Source organism: Manacus candei, unplaced genomic scaffold (genome assembly GCF_025592945.1).
Source record: "Manacus candei isolate 608988 ecotype Guabito, Panama unplaced genomic scaffold, ASM2559294v1 h1tg000062l, whole genome shotgun sequence".
NCBI classification, from domain to species: Eukaryota; Metazoa; Chordata; class Aves; order Passeriformes; family Pipridae; genus Manacus; species Manacus candei.
Window position 1 is genome coordinate 332,192 of NW_026138110.1, and position 22,972 is coordinate 355,163.

At 40.6% G+C, this 22,972-nt stretch overlaps 1 protein-coding gene across 17 annotated transcripts in view; it reads left to right on the top strand.

Annotated features, from left to right (window-relative positions):
* The window catches only part of ANK2 (ankyrin 2), a 185,844-nt gene that overhangs the window by 56,653 nt on the left and 106,219 nt on the right, over positions 1-22,972 (top strand). For all 17 annotated transcript variants that reach the window (XM_051804874.1, XM_051804875.1, XM_051804876.1 and 14 more), the window contains exons 2-4: positions 8,416-8,517; positions 14,951-15,049; positions 15,506-15,604. In XM_051804874.1, coding sequence (XP_051660834.1) covers positions 8,416-8,517; positions 14,951-15,049; positions 15,506-15,604 — 300 coding nt within the window. The remainder of the gene's footprint in view (positions 1-8,415; positions 8,518-14,950; positions 15,050-15,505; positions 15,605-22,972) is intronic.

Sequence of the window (22,972 nt, forward strand, 5' to 3'; positions counted from 1 at the left end):
GCAATCTGCTGCTTCAGGCCCAGGTATTTCAGACTGCCCAGGACAGACTGATTTCCAGGGCAGGATCATTCCAGCCTCCTGCTGCAGCACTCAGAGGAGTTTTCCCGCCCTGGTCAATCAGGTTTGGCAATGTGGAATTTTTCGTCGTTGTTGCTTTTATACAGATGGAGTTACATGAAACTGGTTCCTCTCTCTGCTTCCTGAGCTGACTTGTTTGAGGTTTAGGCCCAGGATTGCAGAGTTCTTCATTTACAGAATTCTTTGTTTACTTCCCTCAGTGTCCATTTTACCTTTCTGTTAAAAGTAGGTTGATGAGTCTTGCTGGCATTGAATTAGAAACTGCTGTGTTTCAGTAGCACCCTTTTATTTGCCTCTATTTCAGTCTATCCCAAAACAACATGAAATGATTTTTTTTTTCTGTTTTATGGCACCAGTAAGTTGGAAGTGATGGGCGATCGGTTAATGGTGTTCAGGGGACCAAAGCAGTTTGATTCTTTAGCAGGGGATGGTGTTTGCACATTTCTTTTATTGGAAAATGCCACTTTGACCGTAGGGAATGAAAAATGGAGAGTGATAGAATTATCTGTCAGCAGTCTGTCATAAACTTCACTTACAGGCTGGATTTTTGTTAAGCCCAGTTATTATCCTGCTAGATACGCTTGGAATGGCATCCTCATTCTTTCTAGAGGTGTTCTAGCATTATTACCTCTATTTAGGAACATCATCAGTGATGGAAACTTGCCATGGAAACCCTTGAGATGCCTGCCAAGTTCTACAGTTGTTACTAACACCTCAACATCTCAGTATATGCTACCCAGAGGATCCTGAATATTTTCCCTTCCTGGAATATTATTCAGTTCCTGCAGTGGAAAAATCTTGGTTCCATATCAGTATTTAAGAGACTTCAGTAAGTGTCAAGTAGGAGAACTGAGACTGATCCTGTGGCTCTTTTGAACATATCCCAAATCCTTGCTGTTTCAGGAAATGACCAAATGATACTTTGACTCAAATTCCAGCCCAGGAAATACTCCCATTAAACAACAGGATTACCCGTTTCAACTTTTTTAGAGTAGTTGAAAAGTCTTAGTAAAAGACAGGAAGATTTTTCTGGTTAAAAACTTTCATTCTTGAAAGCCAAATCCTTTGGGGTTTCGTTTGTTGTTTTTAAGTTGGTGGGGAGTTTTTTGTTTGTTTGTTTTTGTTGTTATTTGCTTGGGTTTTCATTTGTTTTGTTTCTGGGTGGTTTTTTTTTTGTTGTTGTTGTTGTTTTCGTCTTCTTTTTGAAATTACCCAGGTTATGTTTTCCAGACCCTTTTGAGATTCTGTTTTTTTGGCTCCCATCGATGATAATTCAGACTCACACACGTTGTTTCCAAGCTGGGATTTGTACCAAAATGTTTGTTTTTGAGAACATGAATAGCCCAGGGGGACATCAGGGATTACACAGGCCTGAAGTTCAGCTGGTACTGGTGTACTGTCCTGGATTAGATCCCCATTACTGATGTCGCTTTATATTTTAAGATCAGTATAGATTAAAATCACTTCCATCATTTCAAACACTGCCCTTGGAAGGGACATGCAGCTGGGCAAAAAGCTTTTATTCTATTTTTTTTTTTTCCTAGAAAACTATGCAGTTTTGCCTCAGTTCTCACAAATCCTTCATTGACACAGCCCAAGTCAGGAGCCAGGCCAGGATGGCAAGTTAATGAATGGAGTGGGAGGACTCCTACGGATGTCTGAGGCAGCTGAGGATCATAGAAGGTTTACAGAAGGCATTTGCTTCTTGGCTAAGGGAAGGGTTGATTTTACAGTAGTTTTCTCTTCCTCTTTTGCTGCTGCTGTATTTGCTAATATTGGCCCAAAGTCAGGGGCACAGCTGAGCACATGTTTAAATCCTCCCTTAAATCTGTTTAGTTTGATTGGGTAAAAATTAGGCACAGTTGAAGTATTTTGCCAAAATAGCCCCTTATTCTTCTCCTGGTTAAAACCAAAGCCAAACTGCTCAGGCTTTTGTGCCTCCCAGGGGAAAGGAAAGAGTGGCTGGATGGCTGGTGTCCTGCAAGCTCTGGAATTTCAAGGAGGAGCTGGCAAAAGAGGCAAAGGTGTTGAAATATGACCACCAGTATAAAATGAAAGTCACCCCTTAGAAATAATTGAGAATTTCACCCAGATGGAATGGGTGAAGCCTGGCTTTTCCATTAGTCAGAATTAGAGGTGTCCATCAGCATTAATAATTGTTCAGGTGTGTCTGTTTGGAGCAGGAACTGGTGTTCAGGTAAAGCTGTTACCTTGGGCAGTTTTCTTCTCCTTAGGTTGCTCAAAACCCTGTGTTTGTTGTGCTACTATAGCAGCCATAAGAAACTCCACATTTCAAATGCAGCTTTCTGAGAACATTCTTTGTAGTAAGATACGAAACCACCACAAAAACTGTTACATGCAAATATTAAGATGACTACCAGAGGACTTTCAATTCAGGTTGATGAAAATATGGTGGAATTATAATGCACTTGTTATCTATAATGTGCATAAATCATAAATCACTCAGCCTAGTTTTATTTTCTGAGCTTCCTTTTTGCAGTGGCTCTTTCCAAATTAATTTCTCGTGGATGCTCTACATCTTGAATCTCGTTACACGCCGTGTCTCCTTTGGGTTGCAGCCTCTTTGTCTGACATCAGAAAGCTTTTATTGATATGTATAATAAATGCAAACAATGTTACTCTTCCTACCTGCTTTGGCACTGCGTGTCTTGGGCTCCTACACATCCCTTAGCAGATCCAATATTCATTCTGGGGAGCACGGGACACGCTGAAAGGGTCACTTTGGAATCCAGTCAGTGCTATCCCAGGTTTCCAGGTCAGGCAGTCATTTTCTGTGTTGAAATGCATGCAGATTTAAAATCACTGATTATTTCAATCCTGGGTCATATGCAGTGTAGAGCACAAAAGCTTTTTCCCTTCTTATGGCTGTATCACCCTCAATGTTTTTTGTGTAAGTTTATCTGTAATCTTTATTTGTATTATGTCTTTATGCCCATGCCCACACTGTCTGTAACAATATGGTGAGGGCAACTGCAACCACAGCTCCAGCTCAATGCCAGTAAAAGTGGTGCCAACTTCTCCATCTCCTTCCTGATGTTCTGTGATTAAATCCTCCAAGCACTGTAAATTATTCAGGTGTATAATATACACTTGAAAGAAGGTTTTTACTTTTCTGATTTATAGCCATCATCATCAACCTAGAGAGACAGACCCCTGAGATTAAAAATAATTAATTGCTGGATGCTATTAGATCCATTTTGGCAGAGGATATTTAATTTACTAGTGATCTCTTCTCCCTGAAAGCTTACCTTCCTCTTCACACCCCGCAGGTCCTGTGGTTCCTCTTCTCATTTCTTAACAAATATTAGTTAATTATCAGGCCAGTTGTGAATTTTTCCTGGATAAGAAGATGATTGAGATTACGAGAACAAGATGTTCATTTAGTGAAAGCTGCTCTTTGAGAGTTGTGGGCTTTTCAGTTCAGCAGTTTATGAACAAATTCTGTACAACCAAAGGTACACAGAAGGATGAATCAGGTCTGCAGTGCTTGAGTGGGAAAAGCTGAGTGATAAAAAAATGCTTGCTTTGAAATTGAAATAAGAAAATTTGGCCTGTTGTTCATAAAGGAATTTAGATACTGAGATTTCTTTTAAGATCTGTGATTTAATCTTGTCTTCCTTCATCACCTCCAGTAAATGAATAGGAGCAAAACATAAATTTTTATGGGCAAAGGAAGTGGCTTTGAAAGGAAAGCAAAGCACTGCTGTATTTCTTTTATTCCAGGAGATGAATGTTATTTCATTAAAGGCTGGGAAAATATGTTTCCTTTATAGCTGTTATTATCTCATTTAAGTCATTTATCAGCATTAGATTACTGAGCCTGTGCCATTGCAAGTGCAAGATGTAGCTCGTTTTCTGGTGTGTCTATCAGAGCTGCAGGCTCAGACTCTGCTATGGGAGTTTAATTAAAACCAAAAAAATAAAAAAAAAAACCATTGCCTGCTCACAGTCACCACTGTCTTTTTGGAGATCAGCAGCACTTTCAGCTCAATAATAAAATAATTCAGTGTACAGAAGATAAAATGTGAGCCGCTGATAAACTCGCTGGCAAGTTTTAAGAAACTATTCCACGAGGAAAAGCGTTATTTTGGAATTCCCATCTTGTAGGGCTGAATGGAAGAATCTTCCATGCCAGCTGAAAATACCTGTGTGACAAGTGAGCTGGGTAATGGTAACACCTCATCTGCACTGCTTTTAGAGTTGCACCCAATGAAACGATGGCTGGTTGCGACAGATGGTTCCTGAAATCAGAGAATAACCAAGCCAACTGGGACAAAATTTAGTGGTTGTCTCAAGGGTAGGGAGCACAAATTGACACTTGTGAAAATATGGAATAAAGAAAATTAATGGATGTGTTTACAGCCCTGTCATTTTCCCCCCTTAAGTACTGAATAGCATAAAAAGGCCATGAAAACTCGAGTTTAGATGATGCAACTTCCCTTCTGCTGAATTCACAACTCCAGGCATTCCCTGGTATATTAACACCATGAGCCACCAGTCAATTAAGAGCTTCTTAATGAAGAAGAAGAGTTCACAAGCCATCAGCATTTTGCTAATTATAGGAACAACTGTTGGACAAACACTGCCTCCAAACTCTGGAGTTTGTAAATGGCATTAACACTGTGGCTTAGTGCTGATGTTACCTGCAGTGATAATACAGGATTCACCTCAGCATCAAAGTTTTTATAGCTGCTAAGAATTTCAGTTTCTAGATTTATATAAAGCAGGTTTTGCTCACCTCATGATCAGGGACAACATCTTCAAAAGTTGTAGCTAAATACTTTTCTTCCTCCATGAAATCCAAGCAGTATATCCCAGAGTCTGTACTTGAAAGGGAAGTCTGAAAGGGTTGTTACTACTCAGGTACACATTTTAATAGACATACAACCCAAATATGTTAAATTAAGGTGTAAACCTACTATGTGGTTATTAGACTTGAGTTTTGAATTCTGTTTTTGCTGTCTATCAGTAAATAAACTGCATTTAATGGGTGAGAATTGTTCAGTAGCCCTCGTTGCTGGACTCTGTTCTCCCACAGAGATATTGGTAACTAAGGACAGACTGGGGTCATTCAACTTACTTGGAGGGGGGGAAAAACCCAAATCCAACCTGCAGGGATCGTTTTTCTACAGACATGATTTCAGACAAGTATTTAGATGGTTTGGATGAGTGTTGCGTTGAAAGCTGTCCTTTGAAAACTTGTGGGAAAACTGAAGCCCCCTACTCGCAATCTTTCCTTCTTGTGCACGAAGCTGGTTTTCAGCAGCAGATTTGAGTATGTGGAGAAAATCCTTTGGGCTTGGTACAGCACATGATTCCAGGGGTTATTTTTGCACTTCTCCCTAAGATGCCTTTGAGGAACAGGCCCGAGCCGTGTGCGATCAGTGATGTGCTACCTCAGGAGACAGGAAGGGCAACCGGAGCGAGGGCAGAGGAACCAGAAGGGAAGGGGTTCTGACTGTTTGGTTAAAATATTAATTTTCACATATGATTTAATTACTGAGATTCCCTGAGATAAAGGTTTGGAATTCAGGCTAAATTCCTGCATTGCAATTAGCAAGAAAGAAGTTGAATCTGCAGCCTTTGGGTCATTTAAAAAATCATATAATCACTTGATCATTTGTAGTATTTTCTGACAACAAGGTACTTGTAAAGACACATTTGTATTCATGCTTTTAGTGTACTTAAAGCTATATTTGTTTTACATTGTAGCTTTGTTTGCTTGTTTGTTTGTGTAAACCTTCCCTTTCCCCTCTGGTGGAGTGTTTGCTTTTGAGCACAGTCAGCTTCCATGTGTAAAACTCCTAAAAAAAAGTCCCTCAGGGGCGTGTGCTTAGGAAGAGGGGATGTGATAGGTATCATGTGGTGCAAAGGACCTTGACTCTGTGTTTTATCTTGTCTCCTGTAAAGAAATTATCTTCAAATGACAGTTTGGTGACAGTTTGTCTTCAGTTTCTCTGTCACTGAAACGTCGTTGAACTCAACTAAAAATCTGCATGTAAGGAAATAAAACATTTCACGAGATTACTGAATCCACTGGAAAAGCCCACAGATGCAAAATGAGTATTTCCTGACGTGGTGAGACTGCAGGAAACTGCTGCTGTTGCCTGCTGAGGGGATTTTGTCAAAATGGATTTGAATTTGTAATGTGCTGAAGTGAGTAAATGGCTGAGGCAGAAGTACCGACCAAAATGCTTTTTAAAGGCTTAAAAGAACAGGGTAAAGGACAAACCAGTGACAACCTGCTGAAGAATTAGAGTTGGCAAACCAGGAAAGAAAACACAGATCTGAGTACTCCCAACTTCCAGGACTCCTAAGCTTTAAAACACGGTGCTGAATTTTTGAGTATTTAATGGAAATGGTGTCTGGTATTTGTATGGCAATGTATATAATGTATGGGTGAATTGTTGGATTACTCTTCATGTAGGCAAGAACTTCTTACTCTGTGCTGTGATCGATATTCAGGTGTATGGAAAGTGTCTTGAAGTGATGGACAGTGCAGTAATTTAATTTTGAGGTAAACAAAATTATGAATGAAGGAAATGAGAAAGGACTGCTCGTGTCTTCTTAGCCGGAAACAAATGGAATATAATCATGTGGGCTTAGCTGTGATCTGAGCTTCCAGCAGTAATGGAGATGTCAGCATTTTTAGTGTCTTATTGAGGGCAAAGATGCTTCTCTCAACCAGAACGTGCAGATTTACCCCTTGTGTGCTCAAATATTTGATATTGGTTAGTTCTTTTACCAAGGTCATTTAAAAATAAAAATATATTTTAGTGTCTTCATGGGCACATGCACATCCCAGTCCTCAGAGGGAACTTCTTGTGCCTGTCAGAATCTGTGCTGGAGTCAAACCTTATTCAAATGCTCCTGACTGAGGCCTGGAGCTATCCAAGGGTTCTGTCACCGTGAATTCCTGTGCTACCTTCCCCTTCCCCCTGCTGCGTGTTTAGAGGGAAGGTCTGATTTCTTAACAGCAGAAGCTGCAGAAAATGTGCTGAAGTTTGCTGAGAGGAATTTAAAAGGGAATATTTTGGTCTTGGCATGCAGCTGAGTTGTAAGGAGAATCGTTGTGCTGGCATCCATCTGTCGCAGATTAAAATAGGTTGGGCCCAGGGTTTGGGAAGTGAGTGAGTGCGGCGTGATGAGTGACCGAAATAAACCCTCTGGAATGGGTTGGGCGACTGAAAGAAGTGGGAAAGCAGGAGCTTTCAGGATATTCTCACCAAGTGAAAGAGTTGGTTCTACCCAGTGTTTGCGACGGGGAGGTGGAATTAGTTGAGGAACAGGGTGGGCCGGAGGCGTTCCAGAGGAACACCGAGTCCCGGTCCGATGGTGTGCGTGCCGACCTCTTCCTCTCCAATCACACCCCCACCAGACAGGCTCCCAAAGTTACTGAGCTGCTGTTTGCAACTCCCTCCCACACTGTTTATTGAAGTATGAGCATTGCTGCTGTCTCTGAGCGTGTTCCCAAATGCTTATGCTGTTTAATCCTTATTTCTCTTGCACAACTTCGGTTTTTCTCCTGCTCTCCAGGTGCCTTAGGAGCCAATTTACCTGTGTGGAGGTTCAAACAGTGTTACTCCATGTCATAATCATAGACAAAAGCAAGAGAGCTGATGCATTTCACACTCCCTTGTTTAACAGTTCATCCCACAACGTGGCTGAAAAAATGAAAACGTGTTTTTGCAGGTTTTTTAACCTTGTTTTTCACTGGGTGATTACAGGCACTTTGGGGCTGGGCAGGTTTACAGCGTGATCCTGGGCTCAGCCTGGTGTGCAGTGCTGCCCACTCTGAGCATATATATCCAAAAATAAAATATTAAAAAAATTAATATATATAAATATATAAATAACAGATATAGAGATCTGTAAATGAGATATAAAATTATATGTACAGGATGTATATATACATACATATGTGTGTATATATATATATATACACATACACATATATATATATGTATAATGCCTGAGAAAACTACGGCTGGCAAGTCAATGCACTTATTTTTTTTCTTGTTGACAATATCAGTTGCTATGATTTATGGTGGGGTGTTTCTTTTTTTTTTTGTTCTTGCTAAACTTTTGAACTCCAGCAATTACTGCACTATTTTGCTCACTCCAATGGGTCTGCAGTTCTTTCGGGCCGTTATTGCCTAATTTGAGTATGTTAATTAATGCAGATGTAATGCAAAGTCAGGGCTTTTCACTGTTTTATTTTCCTGCAGCATAAAATGTGAGAACCTTTCACCAGTGATAAAGTTGTGCTTTCTTTTAAGCAGGAGCTAATTAGAGATTTTTTTTTCCTTCTTACAGTCTGACAGCAATGCAAGCTTCCTCCGAGCTGCCCGAGCTGGCAATCTGGACAAAGTAGTGGAATATCTGAAAAGTGGAATAGACATCAACACCTGCAATCAGGTAAGATATTTGAAGGACAGAAGTTTGCAAAGGTGAGTTGTGAGACACACCTCCCCTAGTTTTTCCAGGCTGGATTCCTTCATACCAGTGTTTTGATTCACCTCGAGGCATGTTTTCAGTCTTGATCTTCAGCGGTCTCTTGTTTAATGTAATTTTTTTACATACTCAGTGTATTGTGTTTAAGCCCTGTAGAAGAGGACATTTTGAGTGTCACTGGGTCAAATCCAGTTCAACGTCTGCACTCACATTTTTGCTTAACATAGCTACCTTTCCTTTCAGGAAAGTTGTTACTGCTGTAAAATCACACTGTTAAAGTGTCACCGTTGATGTGACTGTAATGAGACAGAATGTTTTAACTTGGCTCTTTTGTAGGTCTGTCATATAAATCCAATTACTTTGGCTTCATAGCTTGGGGACCTACATTTGCAACATTTATTTAAGTGACTGGAACCATCAAATTTAATAGGACTGTGATGGAAAATAAATGTGCAAATAAGTGTCTGCATCAGTCCTGAAAAGTGTTTTGAGGTTCTGGTGAAATCAGTGCAGTTTTTTGATGGGGGAATTTGACAGCTCAGGTTTTATGGTGTCCAGCTTTCCCCTAACTCTTAGCCAGATGGAATCAAAATGACCACTAACTGGATGGTGGCTTTGCCTTTTGGAAGTAAAACCCCAGAATTGTGGCCCCTTTATTTTGGAAAAAAAGAGTAAATTGAAGAATAAGAAACAAAATAATCTAAAATATTTGGAGGCATCACCTTCCCTGTTTGAAGGAAAGCTGCAGGTGATTAAAGTAAGGATGTGTCAAATGGAAGTTGGGGCACAGGGCTGAGAGCAGCTCTGTTGTCAGTGCCAAGGAATTTAATGATGAGGAAAATAAGAGGCTTTTCATCTGCTGCTTATTGAAAACATACAGAAAAGAGCCTTCTCTTACTGTCTAGGAGAAAGTTCCCATTAAAAGCCTTGCTGTCAAGGAAGAACTTGCTGAGTTATATGGGACATGACCTGGCAAACTTCAAGTTCCCCAATCAGGACAGAGTAAATCAGACTCAAGTTTGATTACTATTCAAATAGGTCCAGCAGATTTTCCATTTTTATTATAAGCACCAGTATTAACAAAGAGATTCACCCCCAGGACAGAGCACAGTTAATGTGATAATTACTTGGGAGCATTATAAGGTTTTTTTTTCCAGCCAGTTCATATTCTCTTGGTGGTTGTGAGAGGAATATGAGCAGGGTTGCTGCAGATTTGTCTCCTGAGGAAAGTGCTTCCCACCTGCACCTGGTGCAAAGCTCCTCTTGCACTGCGTGGGTGGGATCAGAGCCAGGTGAGTGCAAACATCAGGAGAGAGGCTGTGGGATTTCTTAGTGGTTGGGAATAGATGAAGCACTCATGGATGTTATTATGTGGGAAAAAAAAAAAAAGTGGTTGACTAGTGTGCAAAACAGGAAAAATAACATATTAACGTGATTTAAGTAAGTAATGTGACTTGATGTTCCAGTTAAGCCTCCTCTGCTAGAGGTTAGGGAATAGTGAGTAAGCCATGGCAACTCCTTCTGCAGCCTTCCAGTTATTCCTTCTCCTCCTCCTCCTCAAGGTTTGACTGGGATGTCCACATGGTTGTGTTCCAGCTGTCTGTGGGGAGAAGTCAACACAGCACAGTCTGTGAAGAATGCAGGAGTGTCTTTTATTTTTAAGACTGAGCCATCTCATGCTCTTTCACAAATGAAGCCTTGTTACATGCAGGTTGTTTTTTTCCCCAGTATAATGCTATTTTTAGACGAGATCCCATCTGGGAAAACTGTACATAGTGTTAAGAATAAGCTTTCCTGAACAGAGGGAACACCAGGAGGTGCTTTCTCAAGTTCAGTGTTTGTTTCTCAGATCCTAAGTTTTTTCAGAGAGGTCTGTCTTTATGGAGAATCAAAGTATTTTTCCCAATGTAACTGTTTCCAAAATCTGATGGGGCTTAATGCTTCTGGATATACTGAATACAGGGAGTCATTACTAATATATAGTTAATAATTAATTATTATTTAATTATGCTTTATTAACTGCTGCTTTCATAAGTTCAATTATTATGGAATTGCACCATCATTTTTTTTGTCTGAAAATCATAAATCAATTATGTTTCTTTGTTTCTGGAGAGAGTTAGAAATGTCAGGGAACATAATTACCCTGTTTTAAGAATAGTCCCTTAAAAAAAAAAATATCTGATTCCTGGTATTTTGTAGGATGGATAGCTGATGGTCATTGGAACTCTCTGATTCCTTTAGAGCTATTGTGACAAATGTGTTTTTTTAGGATGTGATTGGTGTTTCTAGTAAAGTAGCAAGAGAAAAGATCTTGCTTCTGCGAGATGTTCAGAATGACCTTTAATTGGACACTCTGCATTTGGGCAGCAGGAGTTAGACCTCAACACCTGACCAGTCCAAGGGTTCACCAGCTGCCTGCTCCCTTTTGAAACAGAATTGATGATCCAAAGGCAACATAAAGTGACGTTTCTCCATCTTGTGCTTGGAGACCTGTCAGTTCTCATGGCGACAGAGTCGCTTCCTTGGAAGGAAAAATTTGCTGCATTTTGGCATTTGTTCTCAAGTCTTCTGCATTCCTAGAAACAGATGTGAAGTCTGATGCCTTGAACAGAACAGGATTCAAATATTAGGTAGTTTGGGGGTCCTCCAGCTCCAGGGCCCCGATTTAGGTCTGCTCGGCTTTGGCTCTCGTTTTGTTGGCTTCTTTCTAGTTCGGTTGGTGCCTCTCTTGCTGTTAATTCCCTCCCTTGCTCCAAAGGGAGAGGGACTCCTGCTCCCAGCAGTGCCAGCTGCAGCCTGCAGCAGCTCTGTGTCATAAATGAGGTCTGCAGGATGGCCTTTGATGTCACTCAGGGGGTTAATTCATTTGCTCGAGTTCGTAGACTAGAAAGCCCCACAAAAGGAGAATTTTCATCATCTGAAATGATTTTTCTTTTCTCAGCAATTCATTTCGTTTCTTTGTGGTATTTTTAGGAAAAACTTCAACGAACCTTGGGACTTGAGAAAGCCCTTTCCAAATGTTTCTTGAAGAGAGTTTGACCACACACACTTTTTACCTCCCCAAGAGATTTATTCGGCAGCAACCTTAGACTGACATCCATTAAAGAGACAGAGGAAAGAGTTTGACTTTAACAAAGACTATGATGTTTATTTTTAGTTTCTGCCTCTGCTGGGGAGTTAATTTTTGTTGTGTTTTAAAGTTATGCTTTGGCATTGGCCTTTATCATAGAATCATGGAATAGTTAAGGTTGGAAAAGACTCTACATATGTATAAGTCTGGGACCACAGCATCAGTGGAAGGAACTTGGTGAAAACACATTGCATTTCATACTTGAAGAATGTGGAAACATTACAAAAATAGGGGGGTTTATTGTTTTATTTTTGTTGGCTTTCATGGTGTTTTTATCTGTAAATTGCTTAAATGTCATTTTAATCTTGGGTGGCAAAGGCACAAAAGGTAGGTAGAAACTCAGCTCTTGGCAAATCTTCCTGCAAAGTGTTGCATCCCAACTCTGGGAGTTAAAAGGGGTCAGACTCTTCACATGAGGAAAGATGAGGGTTAATTTTGTCAACATACATTCTTGCTTCCTAAGGTATTTATTAAGCACTTAATAAATACCTTCAAATGGAAGGGAACTTCAGGGAAGTAGGAACTGTTCTATTCAACGAAGGTGGTGAGGCTGGTGATTTAGAAGCTGTAAGGCTCTGCAGGGAGACACTTGAAGAACCAAGCTTGGAAGGCTTAGTATGGTGCTCTTTCATGGGAGTTAAAATTACCAAGGAGCCTCCAGGAGAAAGGCAGTGAGGGTATATGTGTGCTTTGTCCTCATGCTGCACAGTTTTGCTTAGCAGACAACTAATTTCACCCTCCCCAACTTTTTGGTGGGCACGGGAGAGGGGAAAAAAAAAAAGGGACGTGTCAGAAACCTTTGTTGTTCTGAACTGGAAGAATCCAGTTGACAGGAACGGAGGAGTTGCGTTGATTAAATCTGAGATTCCATCATCAGAAGTGGCAGGGATCAGCCACGTGGGCCGGGAAATAATTGCAGCGTTGGTTCTGATTAGGGAGGAACAGAACAAAGGTTGCTTTAAGGCTTCAGTTGTGCTGGCCCTCAGCATTTAAAGTGCAGAGCTTGCTGCTGCTTACCCCAGCTTGCTTTATTTAGGGAATTACGGGGTTTGAATGTGTGTAGTGGGAACTATATTTAAGCTAGAGTTTCTTCCTGTGACCTTTTTACTGGACCTCAAGTATTCATTGAATTAAAAAGTTGCAGAGAAACTCATATAATCTATGCAGCAATATCACCTTTCAGGTGCTTAATATGGCATCAGCAGATATGTGTCTCAAAGGGAGGAATACAGGTATTTTAAGAGGTTCCTACTGATTAAGCACTGGGACAAACCTTGTTCTCTCCATCCTTTGGCATGTGGTAAACTAAACTGAAGGCTTCTCCTCATCCTTTTGCATTCAGAGGAGGGTATGGGCCATGAATATTGCAGTTACTGTGCTGTTTGTGGACTCCAGTCTGCTCCCAAAGAGTCAGAAAGGTTAATAACATGTCACAGCAGTACATCAGCCGTGGACAGCTGTAAGGAGCCCAAGCTGCCCTTGGTATTCCCATGGAAAGTGTTGATGACAGAATCGGTGGGATTAGATATGAGAATGTGTCTTAGTTCTCAAACAAAGAGAAAGAACACGGTGTTTCCCCACAAAACACTGTTTCAAAGCTCTCAGCCACTGCAGGTAGTAATTATGGTTAGTTAATACTCAACTGAGATTAAAACCCCCAGGAAGATTAGAGGTTTCTGAAACCTCTTCAGCCTGCAGAATATTCCCTGACATGTGCAGTGTTCCTCATCTTGGTGATTATGGTCAACCTCACCACGTATTTTTGGCCAAGGATTTATCCTTGATCCAGGGCACGGCACTGCTGCCACCCCTGGGCTCTGCAGCTCTCTAGTTAAGAGTGTTCCTCTGGATTAAGGAGGATCTGGTTGCTGCTGCTTTTCCCACATAATGGGATTTGAAACCGCGTTTCTCATTAACATTTCTTAACTGCCAGGCTGCAGGAGGGTGTTCCTCTGCTTTTGGCAGCCTGTGAGTGTAGCCTTCCTTCAGTTCCTCTGCTTTTCTCACAGTTCCACTTCTGAATTTGACCACAAAATCTGCCAGTGCTGCTCACGTGGATGTGGAATTAAATGGAGTTAGTGCAGAGCTGCCTTTGGATTGCTGTGTCCCAAGCCATTGGACCCACTCCCATTAAATGCCTCCTGTGAAGTGCTAAGTGCTTTAAAATCCCACTGGGAATTACAAGCCTGAACTGCCTCTGTGCATGGACAAAATGAAAGCCAGAAAGCTGCTTGTTTAGTTCACAACTGAAATGACTCTGAAGCGCTCAGAGATGAGCAAAGTGACAAAAATTATGCAGTGCTGTGCTTGCTGCTGGTGACTCAAATACCTGAGCATCACTCCTGATGCTTCCAGTGTGGAAACCAGGAGAGTGTTGCAGGGAATGGCAGGATCTGTCACCTGCCTGATGTAGCATGAAAATGTTGTAGGATTGTGAGAAACAGGTTGGCAATTGAGCTACAATAGACTGTCATTTTATTTTTTCCCCCTTGGGTGGAATGGGGATATTAGGAAGAAGAAGATAAGGTTTCTATGGCTGGAATTTGTCTGAGATTTGTCCTGTTGTTTAATATGGAGAGGATTTAGATGCTGACCTTCTTGGGTTGCTTTTTGGACAATCCTTGCTCTTACTTAATTTTGTTTTCCTTTTTGAGGTTTCAGAACCTCAAAGTTTCATGCAGACTTGCCTAGAAACCAGCAGGGGTGGGTGCCAGATGAAGGATTGATTTGCAAGCCACAAGTAATCAACGACCATTTTGGTCTGTTTGTGCTTTTGGGTTTCTATTTGATAACAGTTAGCCCAGAGGACAGTCCAGCGTTCAGCTACATCAGCATGGAATAATCCTGATTGAATAGACATATCCTGTGTAAATTTGGCTAAGTCCTGTGATTTCTCAGTGTTGATAATTCCTCAGGGGAACTGGATAAGGTTACAGTAAAGAGCAGGAAGGCAGAAACGCGCTCAAGTTTTGAAATATTGAGCTCCATGGAGATGCCCAAGGTAGGGGGGAAGTGGGAAACTGTCAGAAAGGAAGGAATGTCTTCTGGATCCTCACAAAATACACTTGGTTTTGATGTCTTTGTTGCTATGAGAAAAGCATCACCGGAGAAGTTTGTCACAGAGAGCCACATCCAAAATATCTGACTTATGTAGACAGCCAGCTAAGAGATGTAACAGTACTCCAGCTCCTAATCTTCCTCTTATCCCAGGGCAAGGTAGGAATGGGTATCTGATATTTGTAATGGATCTGGCCCTTGTGCTTGCAGAATGGACTCAATGCTCTGCACCTGGCAGCCAAAGAAGGCCACGTGGGACTGGTACAGGAATTGCTGGAAAGAGGGTCGGCCGTGGATTCTGCAACTAAGGTAAGTCACACTTGTCTGCAAGTTTATTCTCAGAAAGAAAAGGTCAAACACATGGGAGAAACACAGGCAAAAGATATAAATACGTTGCTGATATTTAAACTAGATTTTCTGTTTTGACCTGGGAACCTTTTTTGCTGAAGCCCTTCGGTAGTAAATGAAGAGGAAAATATTATTTGTACAATAATACAGGGGAAGCATTAAAAGTTTTTAGCGGTCCCAGATTGTTCCTTATTTCCAGTGACAGGTCCACATTAGACAGAGAGTGATTTTTTCAAATCTGTGAAAATTAGTCAGTGACTTTACCATATCCAGAACCTTTTCTCTCATGGGCACAATGGAAAAAACACCTGTGGGATGAGTTGTTTTGCTTTCAGCCTTTGCTTTCAACTGCTGCTTGAAATGATTCCTGAAGAAGGGTAATAATATTCTTTCATTTTCCCCCCCTTTCTCCAACAGAAAGGGAATACAGCCCTGCACATTGCATCCCTAGCAGGACAAGCTGAAGTTGTCAAAGTTCTGGTGAAGGAAGGTGCCAATATTAATGCACAATCTCAGGTATGGTGCTGTTTTTTTCCCTTCTCTCTTCTAAAAGTTACTTGGTGGGATTTATAAGGTAGGTCTGAGTTTTTAGGCACTGATTCCAAATATCCAAACCTGACAAATCAAGGGAATTGAGGCGTTCACTGGTAAGCAGAGTAAAAGTAAATAACAAATTGAAGTCATTATGTGCTTGTTGTGTGGACAGGAACTCGTGTTGTTGGTGACTGAAATGTTTTAGCATTTCCTGGTGTGCTTTAATAACTTGTTTCAGAAATTTTTCCAAGCATATAAATATTATATTTGAGTGGAATTTGATGAGCAGTAACAAACAAGAGAATTTCTCCATAACTCGATCTATGCAATTGCTTTATATGGTTATTTTTTGGCTAAAAATTTGCAGATAACTTTACTCCAGGCTTCTGAACTCCTTCCTTACGTGATCAGGAAGAATTTCAATCAGAGAGGTTTGTGATGTGCATTTGAACTGGGGAAAGTCACCTTGTCCTGGCAGGGAAACAAACTGTAGAAACTGTGGAGAGCAGGAGATGAACAAATAGCTTTACAAAGTAAATAGGTTTCTCTGTGCTGTCATCACATTAAAAATCAAGAGAGAGAAACTGAAAAGATCTTTAAGCTGCCTGATCTGAAGATTTAAAAAATATTGTCTTTATTATGGTTTTTGGCCCAAAAGAACTCCCAAAGAGCTCTCTGGGGACAGCTGGTGGTCAGTTATTCCCCGTGCTCTGCTCCCATTAAAGGTAAGAAATGGTGCAATTCCATTGCTCAAAAACTTAGCAAACTCCTGTCATAATGAGCAAACTGGATGAGTTTCTTCATACTTCCTTCAGCCTTTTCATGTGTATTAGAAGATAAAGTAACGTCTTTAATGTTAGGGTTTTGAGTATTTGAAGAGAAATAATTCTGAAAAATGTTCCTTTCACGAAGTGTTATCCCTCAAAAAGTCTTCATGAAGGCTTTTTCTTACTCTGGAAAAAGAAATGAGGTTTTCTAAATCAAAAAAAGAAAGTCCAATTGGAATTGGAAGATGTTTTCACAGGTATTATTTTATATAGTATTCTGGTTTGAAAGACATTTGTTGTTAGCAGTGGATGGTTTGTAATGCACACAGAGGTGCTAACAGGCATTTGCTACTTGATTTAATTGAATTAATGTGATGGAGGAAATTTTTCCCCCCATTACTGCTCCCAGGTTGCCTCCAGACAGGATGAATTCCAACTGCTGGGATACATATGTCCTGGATTTGTGACACACTGTCTTAATTAAACAAATCCTGTTGACTTGACTGGGAGGGTGAGTCCTCAACGTGGTGTCATCCAGCTTTGGGGCCTCTGGGTTGGGTCTTTCTGGCCTGCTGTGCTTTTCCAGAAGATAATAGCTGGATTACATCTCCTCAGGCAACAGGGAGGTGTTCAGAAGGCTAAGGAGGAATTCCAGTGAAAGGTGTACTTGAATTATAAAGGAATTTTTTTATGCTCCATGAATTATTAAGTTAATAAAGACTAGACATGTGCTTTATGATATAAGAATAAAAAAGATTCAAACATACGTAACTACAGCTGGTCAAAAAATGGAAATGTGAAGTTATATAGAAAAAGGGAAAAAGAATATGCTCAAATACTAAGTTTTTTAGTCAGCAAATACGTAATGGATGAAAAGATGGAAAGAAAAATATTGTTTCAGGAAAGAGCTTCATTGATAAAGTGAGAAATGAACAAAAATACAAATTAAGGGTAAGATTGAATACAGAAGTGGCAAATCATGACTGAATTTCTCAGCTTGTCTTTCTCCTGTTTTCCCCTCAATTCCATTTTTAAAAACAGATGCTGTATTGTCACCTTTAAACCTTTCAGGATCAGTTGTTGCTATTGGGGGTGTATGACACCCTCTCCTTGGTATCTCTGTTATTTCACACTTTATTTTTTGTAGGCCCCTGTGAGATGCCGTTTGCTGGTAGTGATTTAAAGCCAGGGGAGTTACTCAGGTTGCTCCATCACTTCCTCTTTAAAAAACTCAGTATCTGTCAAGGTCGTTCTCGTTTCCAGTGATGACAATTTGCCGTAGTGACAAAGTTTCTTCTCCGATGATGAACTGGTAGATAAAAGGGTAGTCACAACTCCAGTTTATTGGGTTTACTTTCATTTTCTCCATTAAATGGCATAAAAACACTGGCTTTTATCAGAACTTATGAGCAGTGACATCTGAAAAACCACACTCGTTTTCCAGTTCCTTGCAACAACGAAATAACAGAATTACCTCAGAAAATGCTATTAAAACCACTGTAACCACTGGGATTACAAACCCCATCTGTGCTATCTGAGGCTGTTAAGCATTCAGGGCTCTGATTTTGTGGATTTGGGGTTTCTATTAGATTACTTTGCTTTGCCCTTCAGCTTCATGTTGGCCTTCGGAGTTGTTATTTTGCTCATCTTCCTCTTTTATGAAGCCTGTTCCTTTCAGGCTAACATGTCATCACTGCTATTTTTAGAGAAGTAATTTCTATTTTGATACAAAGCCTAATTGCACAGTGATTGCTAATTGAGTGACTCCACTTTCACCTGCATCTCTGTCATTTGAGAGCTCACATCTTCCTCCAGCCCATTTCAGGCAAAGGCTGAAATGAGGGCACACCCAGAGATGTAGAAGTCACTGGTCTTTTTTGGCTTATCTCCTCCTAGAACTGGAGAAGTGTGCAATTATTTGGCTCAGTTAGAATTGCTTTTTGCTGCAAGTATTGCTGGAGTAGCTATATTTATGTAATGAGTGTCTACAAACCCTTCACTTGGCTGAGTCTGCTCATAATTCAGTGGGCAGATCTAAATGGGCATCAAGTGAAAAAGCAATTTCTGCAGTTTCTCTTCTTGATTTGACCATGATTTTGGTCCTGTGTAGGTCTGACCAGGCTGCACTAATTGATAATAGGAAATCTTCTCTGGGCACTGGATGGTGCAAACCAGAATGCAAAGTTGGTGATAGATCCACTGGGGTGTTCCAGGCTGTTCCTTTGAGCTTTACATTTCCCTGCAGAGCAGAACAAAGTCCATGGAACAACGTCATCTTTTGCACTCTGAGTTCACTTGGGTGGGTGATCCAAAAGGTACTTCTGAATTTCAGTGGAGAATTCAGATGAAGTCTTCAGGGAGCATTGAAATGTTTCATCAGGCAGACCCACGGAAGTGGGATTGGCCACTGACTTCTCTCACATCCACCCACATACCTCTCACACACTTTCACTGAGCCCAGTGCTATCCTCCTTTCACAGCTGGATCACTTCTTTACCCCAAACCCATTCTTAGATATTGCTTATGCATTGGAAGAGCAATTATTTTTGTGCTCTTCTTCCCATTGAGTGTCTGCTCTTGTGACACGTTCAGAATTCTTATGTGAGTTCTTGATCTTTTTTTCCCAAGTGGAAAAAACATCACCAGATTTAGTCAGTCCAACCCTTCCCCTTAAGAAATTCCCATTTGTCTCTATTGCTTTCTCTTAAAGTCTGATTGTACCATCTGATTCCTGTGCAGGCATCCGAGATGTCCCATAATAGGAGTATCAACCTGCCAAATGTGTTGATACCCCAAATGCAATAATCTTACTAACTGAGGCAACTTGTAGACTGTCCCTGCAGCAATGATGCTGAGCTGTTCTGACCATGCATCCCTTAAGGAATGGATCCATCCTGACCTTCCTCCATTCCAAACAAGGTCAAGAAAAGCCTCATGTGGAGAGAGTTGCACCTCTTAGGAGGAGGTGATTTGACAAATGCCAAGGGACTGAGGTACAAAGAGCTGAAAGGAAAAAGCAACATGAGGCAATACAATCTGCTCCTGTTTGGTAACTCTAAGGGAGGTGTGATGTCCTGGAGTCACCTAAGTAAGAAGTGATTCCCTTTGATTTTAAAATCCCTGCAGCTGAGACAACACTGGAACGTGTTCCCCATTAACTGTGCGGGTTGTGCTTTGACCCCTGCTTCCTTTAGGGGCCCTCACGAAAGGAGGAGCTCCCTTTTAATCATCAGATTATTTAAAGTGACCCAGATACAGAGAGCAAGGATTAGATAAATCAGTCCTCCCCCAAGCTGATTTGGTTATTTAAAAGCCCTCCGGTTTCCTTTCCTCGACATCCTGCTCTAAGTGCATTGGGAACACATTAGCCAAGGGGTATTTCTGTTGAAATTTGCCCCCATTACCGTCACCACTTCCCATGTCAACACCTGGGAGATGCTGTTGTGACTGCTGGAGGGTTCTTATCCGGGCCATCCATGAGGTTGAAGCAACCCTTGGAGCAGCACATCCCCAGCCCCGCGCGTGCATTCCCAAAAGGAGCCGCGAGAGCTCGTGGAATGTCCACATTCCGTGTCGCCACAAACCCAGGGGAGGATTGAGGTGACTCTCAGAGGAGTGATCAGCTTGTCTCTCTCAGGATGGCCCAGGATTTGCTTTACCAGGGATTGCTCTCCCTGTGGTTTGTGAGGATAATCTTACCTTCGGAATGGAGCGTGTTTTGTGGAGTATTTGCTGTTCCATTATGACAAAAGGCTTTAATTCCACCAACTGGTCTTGCTGCTTTTCTCTCAGTGTATTTAGAGAGGCAGATTTTTAACTGTCATTCAGCTGCAGTTCATCACTGCTAATGTAATAAAGGATCAGGCCCATTATCTGTTCACTGGAGGGAAAAAAAAGGCAAGAAATGCCTTCTGGAGGATTATATGGATTTTGAGAGATGTAAACAAAAATAATACATTAAGACCAATGAAAAAAAAAAACCCAAATATGTCAACCAACAAAGACTGAAAACCAGCTGCAAATATTTGTAGTATCTGTCTTATTTTTTTTTGTGATTTTACTTTAAAAGTGCTGTAAGGGGATGATTTGAAAGATTTTAATTTAAACAAAAAGTGTTTTTTTTTTTTTTCAGCCAATGATGTTTATTCTTAAAATGTATAAACTTTAGGAGGCTGCCCTGACTCAGCCTTTGGGCCCTCACCTGTGCCTAGTATCAAGGTGGTGTTTCCTTGTGAACCTGTTCTCTTCCCATTATTCTCCATCAACTCAGTTTCTGCTACAGGTTCCCTCTTTATAAAAATGCCATTTCCAAGGCCTGGAACACCTTGATTTTTGCCTGGCTCTGACGTTGCCTTGCTGTTCTTGTGGAGAAAATGGTGATATTTGGAGCTGCTGAAATGCAATATTTGTGCTCTTTAAATTCAGCATCTGAGCTGGGAAGTGACTTAGAATTCCATTTCCCAAGAGAGGAGATCTTGTAGCGGGGTCATATACATTGTGCTGCAGTTGGGAGTCCTGGGTGATCTCTCCTGAGTGAACTTAACAAGTTTGTCACACCCCAGACAACATAATATATCCATAGGCTTTATAATTACTGCTGTGGTGTAAGTGTAGAGTGGCAAACACTATTTATATATTACTAGGGAATTAGTGGGACAGCTGAAGGGGTGGTACTATTTTCAGTGTAGGCTTCTATGTCACTACATTTAAAAGAAAAAATGAATTATTTATTACGAATTAGTTTTATGATCTGCCATCTCAAACCAGAAAAATACCCTTTTCTTTTTTTTTTTCGTTTCACTGTTTGCACCAACCTCCCTAAATTCAGCAATTCTGGCCTTTTTCCTAAATGCTTTTTTTGTCTTTAATCTACGGGACCCTGTGGGCCTCAGCATCTGCCATGTGTGATGGATGCAAGAACTGTCACCTAAATGATTAGCTGCCACTTGTTGGGGGATTTTACAGTAGATTCAGAGTCCAGTAGCTCTCCTGTGCCACTTTATTCTGAGCAATTCTGTGCTCACAAATACTCTTTAGTCATAGATGTAGTAAAGGATAGTTTCCTTCTCTCCACCTTTGCATCCTCAATTTTGTGCTGCTTCAGCTGTCAGTTCAGCAAAGTGAGCTCTTGATTCGGATATTCCTAATCTTTTTCTCTGGAGTAGCCTTGACTGAGTAGCAAAATGAGACTCCTTAGGCACCTTAAATTTAAATTATCTGAATTTCCCTTTAGCTTGTCTTCGCAAGTTTGACAGTTGCATATTTGATTTAATGTAAGTACAGATGTAATAGTCCAGTTATTTATGAGATTTTTTTTTTTTAATGAAAAAGAGTATGGATTATCTGTCTTTTGTGGAAAATATATTCTAGCAGAAAGGAAATAGGAATGTGAATAATTGGAAAAGTTGCTGCTGTGTAAAACTTCTGGCTTTTGATGTAAGCTAACAACAACAAAAAAGAGACCTTTAAAAATTAAAGTTGGTACCTTGATCTATCCTTAATTCACCCTTTTATGCAGAGAATCTCTCCTGCTCAGATACAATCCTCTTACGTAGAGTTTATTTATGGCCTGGCTGAAAATAATGCTCTGAGCATCATGCACATCAGAATTCCCAGAACTGTGATATTGGTGATGCTGTCAAGATGGTTGCTCTGAATTTAGCTTGCAGACATTTATTTGTCACACTCATATTTCACTGATAACAATTAATTTTTTGCTTGGGTTGTTAGAGGCTTTTGGGAAGGTGCCTCCGGGGGTCATCTTGTGTGTCACTGAATAACGATTTAGATCAGGAACTTAATGTTCTGGAAGAGCAGAAAAAAAATCCTGAAACAGTTATTGAACTTGAAGGCCCCCCAAATGATCATGATCTTACTGCATAAAGTAGTGTTTTACCACATAACCATGAATCACACAGGTTTTATAGTATGTGTGTGAGCTGTTTTTGAGGAGTAATCTAAGCTTGTCTCGCCCTCGTCTCATTCTTTTTATCACTGTCCCTTCTTTTTGAGTAAGTAGAAATGAGCACTTGTATGTAAACTATTGGATGAGGTGCCAGTTTTTCTTGTCTGTCCTGGGAACCTCAGTGATCTTCTGATACAGTTTTAAGCAGTTCCTGGAGGCCTTTCAAATAAAATAGGTTGGTGCATCCGGGTTTATATTAACAAATTTAATCAGAGGGGATGTTGCTAACTCTTATGAATCCTCTTCAAAGAGGCAAAATGCAGAGATGCTGTTTCTCTATTTTCTCTTTTTTCCTTATCAGTATGAATATATATATATGGACATAATGTATGTAGATACTGTAGGTATATGGATACTGAAGTCTGATAATTCAGCACTGCATACAAAGAGGAACCCAAGTTCCTTGAAAACCTGCCATGGAATAAAGCTCCACCAAGCTACAGAACTGCATGATTTTCTCAATGTTCTAATAATCCCTCTGCTCCTTCAGCCTGTGTTCTTCATTAGGGCTTGGGCAAAATTTAATGATACAAACTCTGAGTCATAGATAGACTTGCCAATTTGCATTAATAGCTTGAAGAATCATTGAGAGCTACTCATTTTCTCCAATTAGCCACT